We start from the raw sequence: 24,017 nt of genomic DNA on the forward strand, positions 1-24,017 counted from the left end.
TACCTAGTGCTGTCAGCAGTGTAGCTCAGTCAGAACTGCTGACAGCCCCGTTCACGTGCAACCCTGAATTCCTGTTTTATCTGAAAATACATTGTATTATTTTTCATCCAATGGAAACAGTCAGTAAGCAAGTTGTTTTTCATGCTAGATTACACTTAAAGGTTCCTGTACTTCCCAGAATAGAATTCTTCATATCAAGTTCTGTTTTGACCACTGAACCAGCAGGGGATGATGTAAGATTTCAGCTGCAGGATTGCTCCTCTTACAAGCTGGAGTGATCCGCAAATGACCCCATAGGGCTACAGGGGATTTCATAATCCAGGTGCAGTTTTTGGCAGCCTGTACTCTGCTGCCCCCCCACCCTGGATGTATGGACAATGTCCGAGTTGCATTAAGGAATTGTTAGTTATACGATTCCCTGGTATAATTGCCTCCAGGACCATCCCCTGCCCCCGCTGCCTGGCACTGCAAGGGTCAAGCCCACAGATTTCCCTCTTTTATATTTTACCGTAACCGACTCAGAAAAGAGTACGAAAAATAACAGGATGCGATGGTAAACCTCAGACCGCAGGATAAATCTTATCTGTGACTGGCAGCGGCACGACGCCTCCCTGCCCATCTCATTGGCTCGCCCTGCATCTGATTTCCTTGCGGTTTATTTGCTGTGGTTTTTCATATTTTTTTTTTTTTCTCCCATTCCTGGGCCAAAAGCATTATTTTTTTGCTAAGCCATCCTCCTTTCACAAAGTATTTCCTCATTTTTATCTGCAGGCGCTGCCAGCCACGACATACGTGGGTCCATGCCCTCAACTGGAGTCAGCTAAGCAGAAACGCGGGTAAAAAGGCTCAAAAATACCAGCTTGCATCTTTTCAAGTAAGGGTTCGGCTACATGGCGAATTGTGCGGCGCCATGTTTGTCAGTAGGGGTTGCAGTGCGAAATACTGCCATGTGACAGTCGCAAAAAATCTCATTGACTTTAGTGGAAGTCTCGCTCGACTCGCCTGCAACTTTGGCTTTGTTTCCACAGCCAAAAACGCAGTTATAAAACAGTCGAGCAGAAAAGTCGCACATATTTGTGAGTCGCGCAACTTGGAGTCGGGCGAGACATTGCCCTACCCTAGGCTCTACTGAAATTCCACCGTCTTACCTGAAGGTATGGCAGGAACCTGACAACTGCTTTCACCACCATATGTGGTCATGAGATAGTTAATCATCCCCGTATTTTTGTCGCTTTTTTTTTACGATACGTTTATAATGTTTGAAATTAAGAAACGTAAAATCCGACTATTCTGGGAATTTTTGCCCCGCATCTCGTGGGGTTGTCCTTCTTCTTGCCTCTTTCATACCGCAGGCGATGATTCCTGGGGGTCACATACAGGTGCTTTAAATAGTTAAAAAGAGTTGCACAGAAGAAGAAAGATATGGCTGCTTTCTTACAAAAAAACAGCGCCTCATTTGTACACAGCTTGTAGGTGGTATTGCAGCTCAGCCCGATTCTTTTCAGCATCCACAATCCACGGACGGGTGTGCGGTTTTCTACTTCTGTGCAACGTCCTGCGACCCGTAAGAGTCATGGCCTGCAGTCCTATGTAAAGCCGCAGGCTTCCTTGCCCGTTCTCCGCCCTTTTAGCCTTGATCTGACGAGCAGAGTGGTTCCTGGGGACTCATCGCTTGACAACGCATGGCTGTATTGTTGGTTAGGTAATACTCCCCAACCGGTTGTCAGCTTCAGGGCTCATGCACACAGCCGTATTTTTGTCCAAAAATATAAACCGGATCCATTCATTTCAATGGGGCCACAAAAGATGCGGACAGCACTCTGCCGCAGTCTGTTCCACGGCTCCACAAAAAAAAAAAAAAATAGAACATGTCCAGTTCTTGGCCGTTTTGCGGACACGGATTGGACATTTCTAGAGGATTGTGAAAAAAAAATGTAATCATGCACACGGCCGGGATCTGCGATTTGTGGACAGCAAAACAGAGCGGTCCTGTGCACCAGTCCGTCAAGCCGTGGCCGCAGGAATGGAGTGAAGGACACCCCGTCCGTTCCCACGACTTACATGGAGCCCATCTTCTGATCCGCAGGTCCGAATGAACCCAGCTTCTGCCTCCGCCACGGTTCCTTCTTAACGTTTCGAGCACCGTATGTATTTGGTCTATTAACACCCCTTGTTAGGGTAAGCAAAATTCCAGAATTTGGAAATTCTTGCTTCCTGCTATTTTGGGCTGTCCCCAGGTGGGCCGGTGGACCTCACCCTACCAAGTCCGGTCTGTGGATCCCACAGTCGCCGTCATCACGTCCTCTCTGCTCGTCTTCTCTACCCCGAGATGAAGCGCTCTCATACTAATTGGCTTTATTACATTAGCGAGGGTGGAAGAAAAGAAAGACCGCTTTCATGTGCTGCTCTCTAATTATTCATACAGGGCAATCGGGGCTTCATGGGAATTTTTTTGGGGAAAGTGGTGTCTACAATGCGGCAACCCTTGACCCCTTCCCGGCTGCGCTTGCCCCCCCCCCCCCTTGTTTCTCCTCCAAGGGTCTCATATTTGACACTCTCTCTTTTCTGTGATCCTCGTTCATCTTTCTGCAAGTTGCCTTTGGCTCTTCTTCTCACAGTAACACTGAGACTTTTTCTCTGCAACGTGGGCTGATTGCCCGGTAGGAACATAGAAGATTGACCGCCCTGTCCGTCTAGTCCGCCCTGATGTTCTCCTCCTCCATATGGACTGTAGATTGGAAGAATCTCTCTGAAAAGTCTGTGCCGGCTCTTCAAAGGGAATGGCTCCTGAATGTATAGTTGAAAGGGTTTTCCGAGAAGCCAAAAGCCTTTGAACCCCTAATAGGATCTTTAGTATTAAAGAGGCTCTCCAGGATTTACCTATTCATGGCCATATTGACAGGTCATCCCTATGAGATCTGCAGGGGCCCGACTCCCGACACCTCCGCCGATCAGCTCTTCGAAGAGGCCATGGCGCTGCACGAACACTACGGCGTCTACCTAGGCCATATGATGTCACGTTGACCGGTCGCATATCTTAGGTGCAGCTCAATTCCATTCAAGTGAATGGGGCTACTATGCAATGGACAGCGCTGTGAGGAGGCCCCTACGTTCTCCAGAGCTCTGGTGAGCGCCGCAGCTTCCTAAAACAGCTGATCGGGGGTCAGACCACCGCTAATCTCATATTGATGACCTATCCTGAGGATTGGCCGTCAATACTAAAATCACGGAAACCCCCCCCTTCAATATTCTTCCTATCCTCTGCCGCCGCCAGCCTTGACCCATCTCATCGGTCGTGTCAACCATAGTGACGCGGTGTCACGAGACTGCTTAGACAGACTGGTTGCTACGGAGGCAATGCCTAGCAACCAGATTGTCAGACAGCTGAACTGGCGCTGCGCTGCGCTGCTGGTAGTGCATGGAAGTAGCTGCTTGGCGACAGCCACAGTCTGCACTATTAACCCCTTAGTGACCAGCCTGTTTCAGGCCTTACTGACCAAGCGTTTTTCTTCCCTTTTTCATCATCACGTTCCTAGAGCTATAACTTTTTTTTTTTTTTTTTCATCTATATAGCTTTATGAGGGCTTGTTTTTTTGCGGGACAAGTTGTAGTTTTTAATGGCGCCATTTTTGGGTACACATAACTTTCTGATTTAACTTTTATTAACTCTTTCTGGGAGGGAGATTTTTTGGTATAAAAAACATAATATCTTCATTCTCTGGGTCAGTACGATTACAGTGATACCAAATACATATATATATTATTTTTTTTTTACATTTTACAACTTTTTTGCAATACAACCCTTTTTGTTTTTGCATTGCCGCTTCCCAAGACCCATAACTTTTTTTTATTTTTCTTTCTGTGGAGTTGTGTGAGGGCTTTATTTTTGTGGGACGACTTCTATGTTTCATTGGTATCATTTTGGAGTAAATGGCGCTTTTTGAACGCTTGTTATTAAGTATTTTCGGTGGCAACTAAGAATAAATTTGCAATTCTGACTTTTTATTTTTTTATTTTATTTTACGGCGTTCACCATAGGGGATAATTTACATGATATTTATGTAGTCCGGGTCGTTATGGGGAAGATTTTTTTTTCTTTATTTTTTGCTATTTTTTTCATTGAAAAGCGTATTTTCAATGGAAAAAAAAAGCGTTATTTTTAACACTTAATAGTATAGCAGACAGCTTTTTGATTTCTTTTAAAATGCACTGCACTATCCCTGTAGTGCATTGCATTTTAATGGCAATGCTATTCTAACATTGACCTGCTGGATATTACTGAAGACTTGTCTGGGGCCTACATCAGACCCCAGGCAGCCTTCACACACCGGCACCCCGTGATCGCATTTGCGGGGTGCCAATGGGAGACAGAGGGAGTGCTACCTCCCTCTGTCAACACTTTACATGCCGCGGGCAATGGGGCACGCTGCATGTAAAGTGTTAAACAGCCCGGATTGGCATTCCTGCCGGTCCGGTCTGTTAGAGCAGGGGCGCGGCTCTCTTGTGAGAGCCGGGTCCCTGCTGCACGGGGGACCTGTGCATCGCTTAGACTGGGGCGCCTAAGGCCCCTTAGTGACCATGTATGGGTGGTCACTAAGGGGTTAATCAGATTTTTCGACTAAACTTAGTCAACAAATCTGATTAATAGTGCCAAGTTTAGTGAAAAATCAGATTAACAGTGCTACGTTTAGTCAAAAAAATCTGATTAATAGTGCTAAGTTTAGCACTACTAATCAGATTTTTCGACTAAACTTAGAAAGAGAGCCACCTTTAAAAGGAGTCTGTCACCAGGAAACTCACTGATTAAACAGGCACAATGCCTTGTAGGACTCACTCAGCTGAATGTAATGATACCTTTCACTTAGTGATCTGTACTTTTAATCCATATGCAAATGAGCAGTTTGAACGCCTCGCCCTTCTCTCTGCTTTTCCCGGTCCGAGTGACAACACGTTCATCAAGCACGTGGCCTAGGAACGCAGCACAGCTCCATTCAAGTGAATGTGGCTGAGCGCAATACCAAGCACAGCCACTATACAATGTACGGCGCTGTGCTTGGTGAGCTGAGAGAAGGCCGCGGTGCTAACAGGAGCGCCGGTGCCTTCTCAAAACAGCTGATTGGCGGGGGTCCCGGGTGTTGGACCCCCTCTGATCAAATGCTGATGACCTATCCAGAGGTAATCCTGCAAAACCCTTTTAAGTGCATCGGGGGTGGGCTCAAGCGACTCTGATCCTCCTCCTTGATGGATCGGGCCAGGAGAGATGACTATGCAGGAGACTGACCCTGTCAATCAGGGAGTGGCTGGCAGAGGAAGCGGGAGGAGCCAGGGTGCACAGAGGAGCAAGGGTCCGCCCTTGGTGCACTGAACTGCTCATTTACATATGGATTAAAAGCCCTTTTTCTCCAGAATGAAGCAATGGATCATTAGTCTCACAAGACACTGTGTCCGGTGTACCAGTGAATTCCTGGTGCCCGGGCCCTTTAATACCACAGCTTGCACGCTTGTGTTTCGGCTAGCTATCAGTTAATAATACGGAGCCGGATCATTTATAGAGATGAAGTGGATTGGAAGTCGATCGGTCAGATGCACGCCATGTTCTGCTTCAGAGCACCTTGACGCCAGCTCGAGAGCGCTGCTGGCACATGGGCTTCTTCCCCGTTTACCAGAGGAATAAGGCTCACTTTGTTTGGGGATCTTGACTTAATCTCCGTCGTGTTTGTTCTTCCAACAATAATAAACAGCGAGAACCAAAGGACCAAAACCTCAGCAGCAATAGGCTCCAAGGAGCGTGTCACCCTGTGAGGAGTTTAACACTTTCACTAGATCCTACTGCCTCCTGTGTTTTTGGTGTTTTGGAGTTTTTACTGCTAATGTGTGAATTAATTAACATCCCTTCCCCACCCCCCCCCATGGGCGAGCAGTGAGGAAACTTCCTCTGCTTTTACCTTGGGTTCTTTATTTGGCGTCTATGTTGCCTTTAAAAGCTTTGTGTCCTGCCATTCCCTATGTCTTGCTCTGAGTGTTGTGGTCCACTAAGACTCTTACAGGGTATAAACCATCTTATGTATAGACTGAATCTACATAAAAAGTATAGTCACTGATCCTGAGTTACATCCTGCATTATACTCCAGAGCTGCACTCACTATTCTGCTGGTGCAGTCACTGTGTACATACATTACTTATCCTGTACTGATCCTGAGTTACATCCTGCATTATACTCCAGAGCTGCACTCACTATTCTGCTGGTGCAGTCACTGTGTACATACATTACATTACTTATCCTGTACTGATCCTGAGTTACATCTTGTATTATACTCCAGAGCTACACTCACTATTCTGCTGGTGCAGTCACTGTGTACATACATTACTTATCCTGTACTGATCCTGAGTTACATCCTGTATTATACTTCAGAGCTGCACTCACTATTCTGCTGATGCAGTCACTGTGTACATACATTACTTATCCTGTACTGATCCTGAGTTACATCCTGTATTATACTCCAGAGCTGCACTCACTATTATGCTGGTGCAGTCACTGTGTACATACATTACTTATCCTGTACTGATCCTGAGTTACATCCTGTAATATACTCTAGAGCTGCACTCACTATTCTGCTGGTGGAGTCACTGTATACATACATTACATTACTTATCCTGTACTGATCCTGAGTTACATCCTGTATTATACTCCAGAGCTGCACTCACTATTCTGCTGGTGCATTCACTGTATACATACATTACATTACTTATCCTGTACTGATCCTGAGTTACATCCTGTGTTATACTCCAGAGCTGCACTCGCTATTCTGCTGGTGCAGTCACTATGTACTGTACATTACTTATCCTGTACTGATCCTGAGTTACATCCTGTGTTATACTCCAGAGCTGCACTCACTATTCTGCTGGTGCAGTCACTGTGTACATACATTACTTATCCTGTACTGATCCTGAGTTACATCCTGTATTATACTCCAGAGCTGCACTCACTATTCTGCTGGTGCAGTCACTGTGTACAGACATTACTTATCCTGTACTGATCCTGAGTTACATCCTGTATTATACTCCAGAGCTACACTCACTATTCTGCTGGTGCAGTCACTGTGTACAGACATTACTTATCCTGTACTGATCCTGAGTTACATCCTGTATTATACTCCAGAGCTGCACTCACTATTCTGCTGGTGCAGTCCCCGTGTACATACATTACATTACTTATCCTGTACTGATCCTGAGTTACATCCTGTATTATACTCCAGAGCTGCACTCACTATTCTGCTGGTGCAGTCACTGTGTACATACATTACATTACTTATCCTGTACTGATCCTGAGTTACATCCTGTATTATACTCCAGAGCTGCACTCACTATTCTGCTGGTAGTGTTTGTTGTGTCTAGTAGACGCTTACCTCATTCTCCATTCAAATAACCTCATTTACACAAGATATTGGGACGGATACGTGTCGGCTCCAGGGTCCGGGGGGGGAGGGGGGAGGCTCTGATCAGCGTTATTCTTTAATCGTCTTTTTCAGTCTGTCATGATTTGAGGAATTTCAGGACGCCACAAGGGATGACCCTGCAAAGCTTAATCTTTATAATATGGAGGGATTAAAAATGAAAAAAAAAAAAAAATGTAGAAAATCTCCCTAGAGCTGCGCCCACAGAGCTGACACTCTGATGCAAGGTCCTGACACCGGGGGCAGTATCTGGCGATCCCTGCCGCTTTCCCAAGCCTATGTCAATGGAATATTTACAGGCGTAGCTGTGGGTCATCTAACTTTTCTTTTAAATCAGATATTTCTTTATTAACATTTTCCAGTCTTATTTTATCACATTAACATGATATTTTGTAGACCACAGATGTATACATTATCTGTCATATATAGTATATAATATATACATTCTATTACACATATCTACATAGGACATGGCATAAATCCACATATAGCCTCTGGTATCAAAAGTATCTTCAATGTGAGTACAATTATCCATCCTAAACAAATAAACCCATCCCTCCCCCCCCCCCCTCCCTAATCCCTTTAAGGCAGGACACACTCCTAAAACATCTTCCTTAGTCATCACTCTCGGGGTGTCGGCACCACATTACTCTTAAATAAGCCATCTACCATCATCTAATTCCAATCAGCGATGTTCCATATAACATCCTAGTCCATCATCAATCTTCCCATACAGCCACATTCTAGTTCCAGGTAACCCCCTCACTATCAGGCTTCTATAAATGCCCCACACACCTGCCACCATCCAATATTCTATATATATCATCCATTCTCACTGCATTCACCTTGTCATAGAAAAAGTCCTTGTAAGTGCCAGCCAGGAGCTACAGCACCCAGAATTATCAATCCAGCTGCCCCAGATTGCTTCGAATTTGGACAGACACTTCCTTTTTTGATATACTCCTCTTTCTAGACGAATCACAATATTTAATCTAGCAACATATTCTGATATATCAGGAGGTATGGGCTGGATCCACTTTGCTGCCAATGTTTTCCTAGCTTGATATAACATTCTACCTATTCCAGTAGTTATAACAGACTGTAAATTATTATCTGGTACCAGGCCTAATACACACAGTTTGGGATCCAACTTAAAACTAGCACTATATACTTTGTTCACCAGATGTAGTATTGCTTTCCAATAAGATGACAGTGATGAACATGACCACATCATGTGTAGAAGGTCAGCTTCATCACTTCCACACTTCGGACAGGCTGGACTATTTCTGTAGCCTATTTTATGCAAGAACCATCTAACTTTTCTGGTCTTCTCCGTCTCCATTGGCTTGTCCGTGCCATCTCACCCCCTCCCCATCCAAATTCACTTTGGGCTTAGAAGGCCTGAAAGCCGGCTTTGTTCCCTCGACACCGCCGAGAAAAAAAAAAAATCCATGGAAAATCTGACATCTGCATTGTGGAGAAGAAATCAATAGATTAGGAGAATCTGGTCGTCCCCCACTTGTGAAGGAATGCCGTCCGCTCTCCTCTCCGCTCACAGCGCGACTGACATTTTAATTATGTCGCGTTTTGCTTGTGTTGAGAAACAAAGTGCACAATCGGTTTAGCAGATTTGTGTTTTTCTTTAAAGGGACGGTGGGAAAAATATTTAGTGGGGGGCGGCGGCGTATGATGGATGAAAGGTATTGCTTCTCTCTTTGGGGCTGGAGATTGCATTGTGCAGAGTGTCGCGGGTGTCCTGTCTGGCGGTGGTATTTATAGCGGCTGGCCCACCACTTAGGGGGTTATAGTGATTTAAAGGGGTTCTCCAGACTCTATTAGGTTGATAATTCAGAGAAGATCTGGGGGTACACCGCAACAGAGACCAGTAGATCTAGGCTGAGAGATGCAGTGGTCGTCAGCTGTTGTGTAACTACAACTCCCAGCATGTTCAATATAGACACAGCTCCCTGATTGCATATTACATGGCAGCCATTGGAATCTGCAGTTCTGGCTCATAAAATAGGATCTGGAGCAGAAGACCCTGATGCAGGACGTGATGGGGTAGTGCATGGCATAGGGATTTTCTCCTTGGTGTCATGCTCCGCCCCTCAGACTCTGCACTCAGTACCAGTTTTGCCTGGAGTGTTAGTTTAAAGGGCATCTGTCAGAAGTTTTGTACCTATGACACTGGCTGACCTGTTACATGTGCACTTGGCAGCTGAAGGCATCTGTGTTGGTCCCATGTTCATATGTGCCCGCATTGCTGAGAAAAATGATGTTTTATAATATGTAAATGAGCCTCTAGGAGCAACGGGGGCGTTGCCGTTACACCTAGAGGCTCTGCTCTCTCTGCAACTGCTGCACCATCGGCACTTTGATCGACAGGTGAAAACGTCATCACACCTATCAGGCCCTGTCACTCAAAGTGCAGAGGGCGTGGCAGTTGCAGAGAGAGCAGAGCCTCTAGGTGTAACGGCCACGCCCCCGTTGCTCCTAGAGGATCATTTGCATATATTAAAACCTCATTTTTCTCAGCAATGCGGACACATAGGAACATGGGACCAACACAGATGCCTTCAGCTGCCAAGCGCACATGTAACAGGTCAGCCGGTGTCATAGGTACAAAACTGCTGACAGATGCCCTTTCAAATAATTTGAGCTTCATGTTCACTGCATTTTCAACATCTCTGTTTGCTGTCAATAAATGGGAATATCCTTGGTTAAATCACTACTATCCAGTCTAGACAATCCTCTGTGAGCGAAACGCAGCAGCGCAGGTCGCTCCCGCAGCCTGATAGTTTGTCACAATGTATCAGTCCGGAGCGCAGGCTGTTTAGCTCACTGAGTATTGTCTAAACTGGACACAATTGAAACAAACCCTCAGCTGTGAAAAGTATTAGGTCTGCACTGGGTTTCAGCCTCTAGATGTAACAGATATTTCTGCTCACGGACAACAAGCGGAGATCTTGAAACGGCGAGGAACTGAGACGCAAAGTCTATCCGAATATTTGTGGAGTATGTTTCTTCTTTAGGATTTGAGCTCAGTTACAGGTGGTTTGTGGCTGCAGATGTCTGGAGGGGGCAATCGTATCGGGGGTTGAGGGTCTTGGGAATGTTGGACGACTGCAAACTTTTTAATTCAGTCCAGGTCCTCCTGTGAGGGTGCCTGGTGCCTCGGCGAAGTCTGACCGTGCTGGGAATGAGCTCCCTGGTGGGAACCTCTGCCAGAGGCTCAGCAGCAGATACTTCATAAATTGGGTTAGGGATGGGGGGGGTTGTGGTCTTCAGGAGGGGAAAGGTCAGGATCCTAATCCAGTTAGGGCACTTGCTTCCTGTTCTTTATTTCATTTCGCCGCTTCTTCAGAGATTTTTTTTGTTATTTTTGGAAAATTTCATGAGAAAGGCCGAGCACCGGAATGGAGTCGTCGTACCTTGGCCCGTCTCTGGTGCCATCCAGCATAGAGCAGGTGCTGCATCATTAGTCATATACAGTAAGATGCACCCAAATACTAGCGCCATGAAGGTGCGCTATAAGGACACCACAGGGCGGAGAGTCGCTGCAAAGAAGGGCTTCCACTTTTTGAGGACTTGTTACGTGCGCACTCATTCATTGGATCTAGTGTCGTGTAATACTAAACGTCTCCTGTAGGGGCCGCTGCAGGAGAAACGTGCAGCCACCTGATGGCTGGTGACGATTGATCGCACAGAGGGCCTCATTCAAAGAAATGATCGTTCTGATGGGATTACTCACAAGGTCTTTAGGGGGTCCTGAAAGACATATCTTCCTGGTTCCATATCACGGATGTAACATTTCATACAGGATCAGAAAAACATGGCTGCTTTCCTTCAAAAATAGCGCCACACCTGTTCCCAGGCTGTGTGTGGTATTGCAGCTGTGCCCCATTCACTTCAGCGGAGCTGCAGTACCACGCCCATCCTACGGACAGGTGTGGCACCATTTCTGGAAGGAAGTAGCCATGCATTGCCGATAATCAACAATATCCGCCCCCCCATTGATGCCAGATTAAAGGAATTTTACCGGAGCAGAGTTCATTTTAATATTCCGATCCTAAATGCTGACTTCCCCTTTAATTAATAAAGCTTTTAGCGAGGTTCTGCCACAGATCTGACACTCTCTGGCTGCGGCAGGAGCCAGAATACACAAGACCCGCTTCTGGCTGCTTGTAAAAGCCGCTTTTGTGACACGGCGGAGCAGACGGAGATAGAGATCAGCGGCGCTGCCCGGGTCCTGCGGCTGTGTTCTGTATTGTAGCATTATCAGTGATAGGACAGGCCCAGGCCTATGTGCGACCACCCTCTAACCAGCCTGCCCACTGCGGCCCCTCTCCCCCCAGGGCTCTGCTATCCGTGGGAGTCTGTAATGGACTGTTAGATTAGACTGTTGAATGCACATGTCTGATACTGTTATATCAGCAGTCCAGTTCTGATCCAGCAGTCCCATCTAAAATGTGTACAGGAGGCGAATAAACAGCTCATGACTGGGGGAGGGGAAGTGGTTCATTTTAAATCTGAAAATTCAGACGTGACTGCAGTCAACCTTAAAGGGGTTGTCCAACCCCTATATGACCCTCCCCCACCCAATGCCTGGGCCCCTCGAATACATTATACTTACCTGCTTCCGGCACCCGTGTCGCTCTGGATCCCTGCACGGCCACCGATGCATCAAAACATCCGGCGACAGGGAGAGCAGCCAATTGCAGGCCGCAATGGGGGACGAGCCTCCCTAGCGTTACCCGTGATGCTACAGAGGCCCGTCGCCGTCACAGCCTGCTATTGGCTGCTCTCCCCGTCGCGCGGATTGGCAGCTGTGCAGGCATCCGGAGTGACGCGGATGCAGGGGAGCAGGTAAGTATAATGTATACAAGGGGGGGGGGGGGTCATTATAGGGGTTGGATAACCCCTTTAAGATCTCTCTCCTCCAGTTTCACACTTAGGGCTCATTAACGACCGTAGGCCGTCTCTGCGGGCAGCAAACGGCAGTAATATACATGCACCGGCCGTTGTGAATCCCATACCACGGATGCGGACCCATTGACTTGAATGGGTCCGCAATCCTCAAGATGCGAAGCGGAGGCACGGATTTAAAGCCCATGGAAGCACTTCCGTGGGCTTTTTTTCAGCTATTTTCAGAACTCCCATAGCAATTAAGAGAGAGCACGCTGCGCATGCGTCACTTTGGGACCTCCTCTTATCTGACATTAATGATTAATGATAATATTTTCAGCCTCCTTCTTGTGGCCAGTAGGGGGCCTCAAGCATTTGCTTGGTTTCCGTGATGGGAAAGTCCGCCACCGTTCCCCGCTGCTGCTGGAACTATTGGTTGAGCAGAAACTGAAGAACAGCTCCGCTCAAAGTGCAGTGGCCGTGCCAGGGTACTGCAGCTCAGCTCCCATTCGCGTGACATGGCCTAATGTAAGTATCATCTCAGCTCCCACATCGCACTGCACAATTCTGCAGGTCGCTTTCCATGTGAACGGAGAAGAAGAGGAGGAAATCACTCGATACAACTTGACAGGTGATAGTCCAGGTTTCCAGGGCTCTTGCTGCGTCTTACATCATTCCTAGAAGCGCTCAGCCAGAATAATCATTAATTAGCGAACGCCTGTTGTTTACTTCCATCGGAAGCGAAGCCGAACGTGCGTCCTATTAGTCAATACCGCGGTCACTCAGCAACTGAGAAGATGGCCAATAATCCGCTGTGCCGTCCTGTCACCTGGATAAACAAGAGATCTAAACCTGCTCAGGCCTGCACGTCCCGGGGCTCTGACGCCACGTGTAGCGTCCAGCGTTCAGATGATGACTCTGGACTATTGATTGTGTATAGGCAAAAAATTCTTTGGTGATAAAGTAAGAAAGCGACAACCACTTTTGCAAGCCAGAAATGTGCTTGAGGCAGTTGTCACTTCCCTTCCCCCGCTCAGCTGGAGGAGAAAGCTCCTCCCTAGGAAATATCGCTGCCGTTCTGCTACCGCTCTGATTGGCTACAGGCTGCTCTGTCCCCGCCCATGCGGAATCTCATCGTTTACTGAATGTCTAGAATAATGACCACTCCTAGGGTTCACACAAACTGCATTATTCATTGTGGTACCGCGATCTCAGCTCTCCTACTTCTGGCAAAATACTTTGACAAATTCCGCTCTGCTACTATTGACAGACTCCACTCTGCTACGATGGCAAGTTCAGCCCTGCTACATTTGACCAACTCCGCTCTGCTACATTTAGTAAATTCAGCGTGCTGACTTCTGATGCACTTTACTGCTATATTTGACAGGCTAAGGCCACGTTCACATCTCCGTCAAGATGGACGACTGTTCCGACTCAGATGCCGGGTATACTGTGTATATCTGGCCGAAACCTGGCATTTATGTCGGAAAGCTGCCTGATCACTGCCGGATCCCATTATAGTCGATATAAATCCGCCGGTGATCTGTGCAATCTGGCAATGCTGGGTCTGGTAAACTGGGAAGTGTGGACGTGGCCTAAGGGTACTTTCACACTAGCGTTTCTCTTTTCCAGCATTGAGTTCCGTCCAAGGGGCTCAATACCGGAAAAGAACTGATCAGTTTTACCCTAATGCATTCTGAATAGAGAGAAATCCGTTCAGGATGCATCGGGATGTCTTCAGTTCAGTCACTGAACGGCGTTTTGGACGGAGGAAATACCGCAGCATGCTGCGATATTATCTCCGTCCAAAATTCCGGATCAGTTGCCGGATCCGGCATTAATTTACATTGAAATGTATTAGTGCCGGACCCAGCATTAAAAATACTGCAATGCCAGATCCGTCCTTCCAGTCTGCGCATGCGCAGACCGGTAAAAATTTTAAAAAATAGAAACTGATCCGTTTGTCTGTATGACAAACGGAGAGACGGATCCGTTCTTGCAATGCATTTGTGAGACGGATCCGTCTACAAACGCTGTCCGTTTGCATGCAGATTGCCGGATTCGGCAGGCAGTTCGGGCGACGGAACTGATTGCCGGATCACTATGCCGCAAGTGTTTAAGTAGCCTAAGCCTTGCTACACCTGGCAATTTCAATTCGGATGCATCTGACCAACTCGACTCTGCTACATCCGCACCCTCAGCTGTTTCTCTGTAAAGTCAGAAGTGTGTCAGACTTTTGACATTTGAACTAGTTGCAATGTATTTTGTTCCTATGAGAGGATGCATAGGAGCACGTGGCCATGGGTCAGACCCAGCATGGGACTTTTGGGGGCTGCAATCAACCCGTTTCTTAAAGGGACGTAATAAAGTGCAAAATGTAAAACTCAGCTTTTTATTTTCCAATTACAGCGGTGTCTTTTCCCTCCGCACGGCCGGCTCTGCTGCTTAAAGCTTCCAGTGTTCTCTAAACACCCTCCACGCGGCGTCCCTCGGGTGGAGGTAGAAGCCGTGTTTATAATAAATGGCTGACGCCATACTGGAGCAATTTGGACTGACTTACTGTACCAAAACAGCTGTTCCTCTGCAGCAACCGTCTGTAATTAACCCTGAGCCAATTAGCAAGGCCTTCATTCATCTCATTGACTTTTGATTTATGTAAAGATGGCATCCTCTAGACCAGTTCTTGGAAACATCTCACGAGCTGACGCCGATGAGCCGATGGAAGGCGGGGAGAGCTCGGACTACAGTCTCCTCTTCATACCGACACTTTTATATTTGTATATGTTTTTCCTGCTTTCATCAAATGCGAAATGTCACATTCGTTTCCTGCCTGACGATCGGTGATGATGAATAGGCACAGGGCCGAGCCCGGGAGACAAGGGTCAAATTTCCTCCGAAGAGGAATATTCCTGCAGATCTAACCCCTTATATAACCCCATGTTGTGCTGTCGGAGGAGCCTGCCCTTCATTGACCTCCTATTTGATGCCAATCTCTTCCACACATCATAAACCAGTGCCTCTCCCATACTGAAGTAGACGGGTCACTGCCTCCTGCAAGGTGTGCACACTCCTCCTCTTCTGCTGCTGTCTTTTTTCCCCTGATCTGATTGGCCCCACCCATTTCATAACTAGTTTCCTGACATACTCTGTGCAGATAAAGAATTGTACTCTTTCCTCCCTGTCACTGCCTCCAGGTCACTGCCTCCTACAAAATCAGCGCACTCCTTTTCTGCTGATATGTTTATGCATGATTCTCATCGTCTGATTGGCTACAGGGTCTTCTTTGCCAACATATTATACAACTGAAACACTCTGTGATGGTGGAGAATCCTCCTCTTTTACACCCTGTACGCACCTAGATTCACGTGAGTTGACAGGTCACTGCCTCCTACAAAATCAGTGCACTCTTATCTGATTAGCTACAGGGTGTTCTTTAGCCACCCATTATGCAGCTAGTTTTCTTAAATACTCTTTGCTGTTTGAGTATCCTGCTCTTTCCACCCTGTTGTCACTAACGAGCACAATTGGCAGGTCACTGCCTCCCACAAGATCTGCACACTCCTCTTCTGCTGCTGTCGTATCTATAGTCTTATTCAGCCACCTATTTCACAACGCATTTACTGAAATACTTTGTACTCGCTAAGAATCCTGCTGTTTTCACCTTGTGCTCGCTAACAATCACATGAGCGGACGGGTCATTGCCTGCCACCAGATCTGCACACTCCTCTTCTGCTGCTGTAATATCTATGATTTTATTGACTACAGGGTGTTCTATCCCCACCCGTTAACTAGCAACTACTTTTCTGAAATACTGTATGCTTGTGGAGTATCCTGATCTTTCCACCCTGTACTAACTAATCAGCTCTTCATTGACAAGTCACTGCCACCCACAAGATCTGCACACCCCTCTTCTGCTGCTGTCATGTCTATGATCTGATTGGCTGCAGGGTGTTCTATCCTCATCCAGTTCACAACTCATTTCCTGAAGCTGAGAATCCTACTCTTTTTACCCTGTACTCACTGACAAGCACATGAGTGGACAGGGTCACTGCCTCCCACAAAATCAGCACCCTCTTCTTCCGCTGTTATCATTCACATTGCTTACTCACTGCTAGTGCAATTGAACAGGCTGCTGACCAGCTTACATACTATATGCTGCTTTGGGACTCTGCTCTTTTACCCTCTGACCTCCCTCACGTCTCCATTCCTCCCTTCACATCCTGACGTCTTATGCAACTTTCTTAGCCCCCTCTTAGGTGCATAAAAATGTATCATAATTCCTGATTTTATTTTTTACAAATCTGGCACATTAAGGGTTATCAGCAGGATGCGGGAGGTCTTCTATCCCCTATTACTTGTTTTCCTATAATTTAAGTGTCCCCTCCCCCTTTGCTCCAGATTAGGACAGAATGAAGAAAACTGGCAGCGTCTGAGCAGGGGCTGTGTAGACTGGAGAAGATCGCTGCCAATGACAATACAGCCTCGCTGCTTGATTTACTACCATAACACGATTCGCGGGATGGAGTCTGTCACCGGCATCTGTAATTACTGGGGCTGATTGTACACATCAACAGGCGCGCAGAACATTCAGCTACATATTGGCAGCGCAAACGGATATCTGCCTATGGAAGAGCAGAAGTAACCTTCCCCCGCAGAGAATTCACCTTTGCAGGATGCACTGATGAGAGCTACGGGGGTGAAACGGGCGCCCCTTGCGGTGCCTCTCTAATTATGCAGCAGATCTCGTGACTCCTCCTCCCTGAGGTTAAAGGGTTTGTCCAGGATTTTGATATTGACTGACTATCCTCAGGAGAGGCTGTCAATATGACATCTACACCCGACACTAACACCGATCATATGTTTAGTTGTAGCTCCAGCGCCAGAACTGCACAACCCTACACAGTTGACGGAGCAGATCCCCGCCGATATGAGGATAGTCTGTCCTGTCCCGTTGAGAAATGAAAAATTACACAGTGTCCATTTATATCCTGTGGTGGAGCTGCTGGGGACACTTACTGCCAGGCTGATCATTTGGGGGTCCTAGCAGAGTGAAGCTTTGTGATCATCTTTATTAGTAAGGGACATTTTTAACAATTAGGGATTGACCAAAGCTAGGACACCGATTAATGGCTGTCCATGTCAGCAGTGATGTAACAGACAGTCCTCCTCCTGGGTGGGCCCCTTCAAAGTTCAGGCCCCGTAGCAGCTTCTTCCCCCTGTTTCCAACATACAGTCAGGTCCATAAATATTGGGACATGGACACAATTCTAACATTTTTGGCTCTATACACCACCACAATGGATTTGAAGTGAAACAAACAAGATGTGCTTTACCTGCAGACTGTCAGCTTTAATTTGAGGATATTTACATCCAGATCAGGTGAACGGTGCAGGAATTACAACAGTTTGCATATGTGCCTCCCACTTGTTAAGGGACCAAAAGTAATGGGACAATTGGCTTCTCAGCTGTTCCATGGCCAGGTGTGTGTTACTCCCTCATTATCCCAATTACAATGAGCAGATAAAAGGTCCAGAGGTCATTTCCAGTCTGCTATTTGTATAAAAATAAGACGGGATGTCCAGCTTTCCAAAAAAGACGTTGTTCTTTATTCCAAAATAACACAGGATAAAAGACAATCCAACACAGCAAGCAGGTCTACATGTTTCTACATGTTTCGGATGCTCTAATACTGATCCTTATTCATGACACATGAGTCTGTTTATTCTATTTGCATTTGGAATCTGTTGCTGACAACTCTCAAGATGAGATCCAAAGAGCTGTCACTATCAGTGAAGCAAGCCATCATTAGGCTGAAAAAACACAACAAACCCATCAGAGACATAGCAAAAGCATTAGGCGCGGCCAAAACAACTGTTTGGAACATTCTTAAAAAGAAGGAACGCACCGGTGAGCTCAGCAACACCAAAAGACCCGGAAGAACACGGAAAACAACTGTGGTGGATGACCGAAGAATTCTTTCCCTGGTGAAGAAAACACCCTTCACAACAGTTGGCCAGACCAAGAACACTCTCCAGGAGGTAGGTGTATGTGTGTCAAAGTCAACAATCAGGAGAAGACTTCACCAGAGTGAATACAGAGGGTTCACCACAAGATGTAAACCATTGGTGAGCCTCAAAAACAGGAAGGGCAGATTAGAGTTTGCCAAAGAACATCTAAAAAAGCCTTCACAGTTCTGGAACAACATCCTATGGACAGATGAGACCAAGATCAACTTGTACCAGAGTGATGGGAAGAGAAGAGTATGGAGAAGGAAAGGAACTGCTCATGATCCTAAGCATACCACCTCATCAGTGAAGCATGGTGGTGGTAGTGTCATGGCGTGGGCATGTATGGCTGCCAATGGAACTGCTTCTCTTGTATTTATTGATGATGTGACTGCTGACAAAAGCAGCAGGATGAATTCTGAAGTGTCTCGGGCAATATTATCTGCTCATATTCAGCCAAATGCTTCAGAACTCATTGGACGGCGCTTCACAGTGCAGATGGACAATGACCCAAAGCACACTGCAAAAGCAACCAAAGAGTTTTTTAGGGAAAAGAAGTGGAATGTTATGCAATGGCCGAGTCAATCACCTGACCTGAATCCGATTGAGCATGCATTTCACTTGCTGAAGACAAAACTGAAGGGAAAATGCCCCAAGAACAAGCAGGAACTGAAGACAGTGGCAGTAGAGGCCTGGCAGAGCATCACCAGGGATGAGACCTAGCGTCTGGTGATGTCTATGCGTTCCAGACTTCAGGCTGCAATTGACTGCAAAGGATTTGCAACCAAGTATTAAAAAGTGAAAGTTTGATTTTTGATTATTATTCTGTCCCATTACTTTTGGCCCCTTAACAAGTGGGAGGCACATATGTAAACTGCTGTAATTCCTGCACCGTTCACCTGATTTGGATGTAGATGCCCTCAAATTAAAGCTGACAGTCTGCAGGTAAAGCACATCTTGCTCGTTTTATTTAAAATCCATTGTGGTCGTGTATAGAGCCAAAAATGTTAGAATTGTGTCCATGTCTCAATATTTATGGACCTGACTAGCTACGCCCCTAGTGTGGACCCACTTTGGGCCAAACCTTTGGGCCAAACCTAAGGGCATGATCCTGACGGTCCCCTGGTATTTACCCTCTTAAAGGGATCTAGACTTCGCTGCAGGGGAGCAACAGGTCGCTATCTCCTGAAGTGGTCCCAATCTAGTTGGCAGCTGCATCGGTCGGAGACACCAGTGCGAAGCACCATAGTGGGCAATTGCACTTTATGCACTTACAGTATATACTCTATTACTCTCTTGAGGGGATTATATGCAGAGGTTTGCACGTGTGGGGCCATCTAATGCCATAGTTCTGATATATGCACGTAGTATATTACTCACGCTGTCCAGTGATGTCGCCCTGTTCCTGTGACCGCATCATGTTTTTACATTTTTGATTTGTGTAAGTGTCTAAAAAAAATTATATTTTGTCATAATAAATGTCTCAGGTTTTTGTAGGTGTAGTATCCGTGAAACAGGTCGGAGGTTAAGGCAGGCAGCACTGGGGCAATACGGTAAACAGGCAAGGGTCAGGACAGGAGAAGTGGAGCAGAATTGGTAGTCATGCAGGAATTCGGTAAACAGATAGACAGATAGCGCCTTCACTTGGCAAACTAGAGACTAGGATCCTAAAGCTCAGGCACCTTCCCCTTGCCTAATATACCACTGAATATCTAGCCTTTGACTCGGGAACATTTCTGCTGTGTGCATACTGGCCCTTTAAGAGGCTGAGAGCCTGCACGTGCTGGTCCTTTTGAGAAGCCGAGAGCCAGCACACCCTAAGGAATAAGTCAGAGACACCTCAGGCACAACTTGCCTCACACCGCTGAACGCTGGCGACTGGGACCAGGACAGAGCAGGAAGGTGACGGTCAGTGACGCGGTGTCCATGCCCACAGAGGGAGGCAAGGCAGCGGTGGTCACAGAGTGCTGGCGTGACAAGTGATTTTATTATGGTTAACTTATTCCTGCCAGTTATTTCTATGTATTTTTAAATCACAAGTCACCACTAGGGAGAGCTAAGGAGTATATTGAATATGGTTTATACACAGTATTCAGTGAGCTCCCTCTAGTGGTGGCTGCGGGAAGCAAGAATTGGATAATTTCACTCTATGTCTATCCAGTGGAATGGCTGCTCTGTGTCAGGAAAATGGAGCACTGACCCTAAAAAATGTGTTTTTGGTGGAGATTCCTTTAAAGCCACCTGTCTGTATAATAGAAGGAGACACAAAGGATCCTTGTCTGAGGGACGACACCCAGCGATGAGCAGGAGACGTCTCATTATCTCATTATTAACATGTGCACAGAATGATTGCTGCTCCTGCGTGTAGCCGCTGACGCAGGCCAGGCCGGTCAGATGAAGAGGTGAAGACATGCATTGTGTCTGTGCACATGTGGCTGCCCCTGGATGATGCCTTTTGACCGTCCAAGCTCTTCCTTCATCGGAAACTTTGTGATCCGAATCAGCAAAATGTTTTAAGCTTAGATCAAAGCAGGCAAGACAGTGGCCTAGCCCGGGGCAGGGAGCGTGGCATGCAGATGTCCCCTCCACTGCTGGCCCAGGTGTCCTGTATATACCATACGCTTCTTAGGTCTTTATCATTAACCCCGTATGCAGAGGAATGTATTAGGCCAAGCCTTGTGTATGTGGAACAGCATTAATCTGTGGGATCTTATATAAAAAGCTACGTAACTAAACAGATTATTTCTTCACTGTAATGTTACTGTGTGCATTATCTGATTTTGTAACATCACTATCTTATACTGTGACATCACTGTGTATATTATCCCTGTACTGTGATATCACTGTGTATATTCTCCCTGTACTGTGACATCGTGTGCATTAACCCTCTACTGTGACATCACTGTGTTTATTATCCATGTACTGTGACATCACTGTGTGTATTATCCCTGTACTGTGACATCACTGTGTATATTATCCCTGTACTGTGACATCACTGTGTTTATTATCCCTGTACTGTGACATCACTGTGTTTATTATCCCTGTACTGTGACATCACTGTGTTTATTATCTCTGTACTGTGACATCACTGTGTTTTATTCTCCCTGTACTGTGACATCACTATGTTTATTATCCCTGTACTGTGACATCACTGTGTTTATTCTCCCTGTACTGTGACATCACTGTGTTTATTATCTCTGTACTGTGACATCACTGTGTGCATTATCCCTGTACTGTGACATCACTGTGTGCATTCTCCCTGTACTGTGACATCACTGTGTGTATTATCCCTGTACTGTGACATCACTGTGTGCATTCTCCCTGTACTGTGACATCACTGGGTGTATTACCCCTGTACTGTGACATCACTGGGTGTATTACCCCTGTACTGTGACATCACTGTGTTTTATTATCCCTGTACTCTGACACCACTGTGTTTATTCTCCCTGTACTGTGACATCACTGTTTTTATTATCCCTGTACTGTGACATCACTGTGTTTATTATCCCTGTACTGTGATATCACTGTGTATATTATCTTTGTACTGTGACATCACTGTGTGCATTATCCCTGTACTGTGACATCACTGTGTGCATTCTCCCTGTACTGTGACATCACTGTGTCTATTATCCCTGTACTGTGACATCACTGTGTGCATTCTCCCTGTACTGTGACATCACTGTGTGCATTCTCCCTGTACTGTGACATCACTGGGTGTATTACCCCTGTACTGTGACATCACTGGGTGTATTACCCCTGTACTGTGACATCACTGGGTGTATTACCCCTGTACTGTGACATCACTGGGTGTATTACCCCTGTACTGTGACATCACTGGGTGTATTACCCCTGTACTGTGACATCACTGGGTGTATTACCCCTGTGCTGTGACATCACTGGGTGCATTCTCCCTGTACTGTGACATCACTGTTTGCCTTACCCTATACTGTGACATGAGCATGTGTAATGTGATGTGAATTATTCTTGTATTGTGAAATCCCTGTAAAATCACAGTAAATTGTTTTTTTCTTTCCGATTTTAGGGTCTTATTAAAATCCGAGGAGACAAGTGCTGGCGAGATCTGACCTGCATGAATTATCATTACGAGGTCAGTACTTGTAGTGATATTACATTTCTTAAGGCAAAACTAATTAATTCCTGTTATATGCTAGTATATTGCTAATAACGAAACCTCCAACTACAGGGGCCTATAGAAGTACTGATGATACTCATGTTTTATAAAAAAAAAAAAGATCCTGAGTTACATCCTGTATTATACTCCAGAGCTGCACTCACTATTCTGCTGGTTCAGTCACTGTGTACATACATTACATTACTTATCCTGTACTGATCCTGAGTTACATCCTGTAATATACTCCAGAGCTGCACTCACTATTCTGCTGGTGCAGTCACTGTGTACATACATTACTTATCCTGTACTGATCCTGAGTTACATCCTGTATTATACTCCAGAGCTGCACTCACTATTCTGCTGGTGGAGTCACTGTGTACATACATTACATTACTTATCCTGTACTGATCCTGAGTTACATCCTGTATTATACTCCAGAGCTGCACTCACTATTCTGCTGGTGCAGTCACTGTGTACATACATTACATTACTTATCCTGTACTGACCCTGAGTTACATCCTGTATTATACTCCAGAGCAGCACTCACTATTCTGCTGGTGCAGTCACTGTGTACATAAATAACTTATCCTGTACTGACCCCGAGTTACATCCTGTATTATACTCCAGAGCTGCACTCACTATTCTGCTGGAGGAGTTACTGTGTACATATGTTCCATTACTTATCCAGACTAGGTCATATATGTGCGCAGCTTACTTTTACTTTTTAGGTGGATTATATATAACCCGTAACATAATGTTCAGATATGGACATACCCTTTTAAGGGTCATTAGGCAGCCATTACAGTGAATGGCAGGAGTGCCACCTGGTGCGGTATATAATGAGATGAAGTCCCATCCATAGTGTTGACGGTAATAATAGGATTACCTTAATTTACCCGTATTCGCCATGTATCCTGCAGTACAGATTTTTAGTGTAGTCGTAAACATGACGGTAATCGTTAATGATGATACAAATGTGATGGATTCTGACCCCCGGAGCTTCTCGATATGTCATATATAAGTGTAGGTGAGCTAAGTTTGCCATTTCATGCGAAACAAAGACTTCTTTGACAAACTCAGCACTGCTACATCTGCCCGCACTGATTGCCATGTATGGAATTTATTACCTGCTTCTACTCTAACTCATCTTGTTTAATGGACCCAGCGCTCGGCAGGACTGTCTTTAGTCCTTTGTGTCTCAGCAGGGGGGTCATCTTCTGGAGAGGTGATTAGACTTTAGTCTCCCATCAGACCTGACAAGTATTCGGGATCCAAGAGTTAATATTGAGAGGTAGGTGACCCGAGGTAGAGCCGAGTAGCTGCGGTTACTAGATTATAGTGCTTGGCCTCTGCAGGACGCTCTACCAAATCACTTCTCCAGTAACTATCAGATCCTGAGAATAAGGCTACATTCACATTTTTGCAGTCCGCAAATTGCGAATCCGCAAAACACGGATACCGGCCGTGTGAATGTAGCCGGCCCTATGACAGAAATGCCTATTCTTTAAGAATAGGACATGT

General features: G+C 46.0%; 1 protein-coding gene across 1 annotated transcript in view; it reads left to right on the top strand.

Annotated features, from left to right (window-relative positions):
* Nucleotides 1-24,017, top strand: part of LMF1 (lipase maturation factor 1) — a 215,682-nt gene that overhangs the window by 62,953 nt on the left and 128,712 nt on the right. Inside the window, exon 5 of the mRNA XM_040439943.1 lies at nucleotides 22,407-22,472. Within this exon, the coding sequence (XP_040295877.1) occupies nucleotides 22,407-22,472 (66 nt within the window). The remainder of the gene's footprint in view (nucleotides 1-22,406; nucleotides 22,473-24,017) is intronic.

Source organism: Bufo bufo, chromosome 7 (assembly GCF_905171765.1).
Source record: "Bufo bufo chromosome 7, aBufBuf1.1, whole genome shotgun sequence".
NCBI lineage: Eukaryota > Metazoa > Chordata > Amphibia > Anura > Bufonidae > Bufo > Bufo bufo.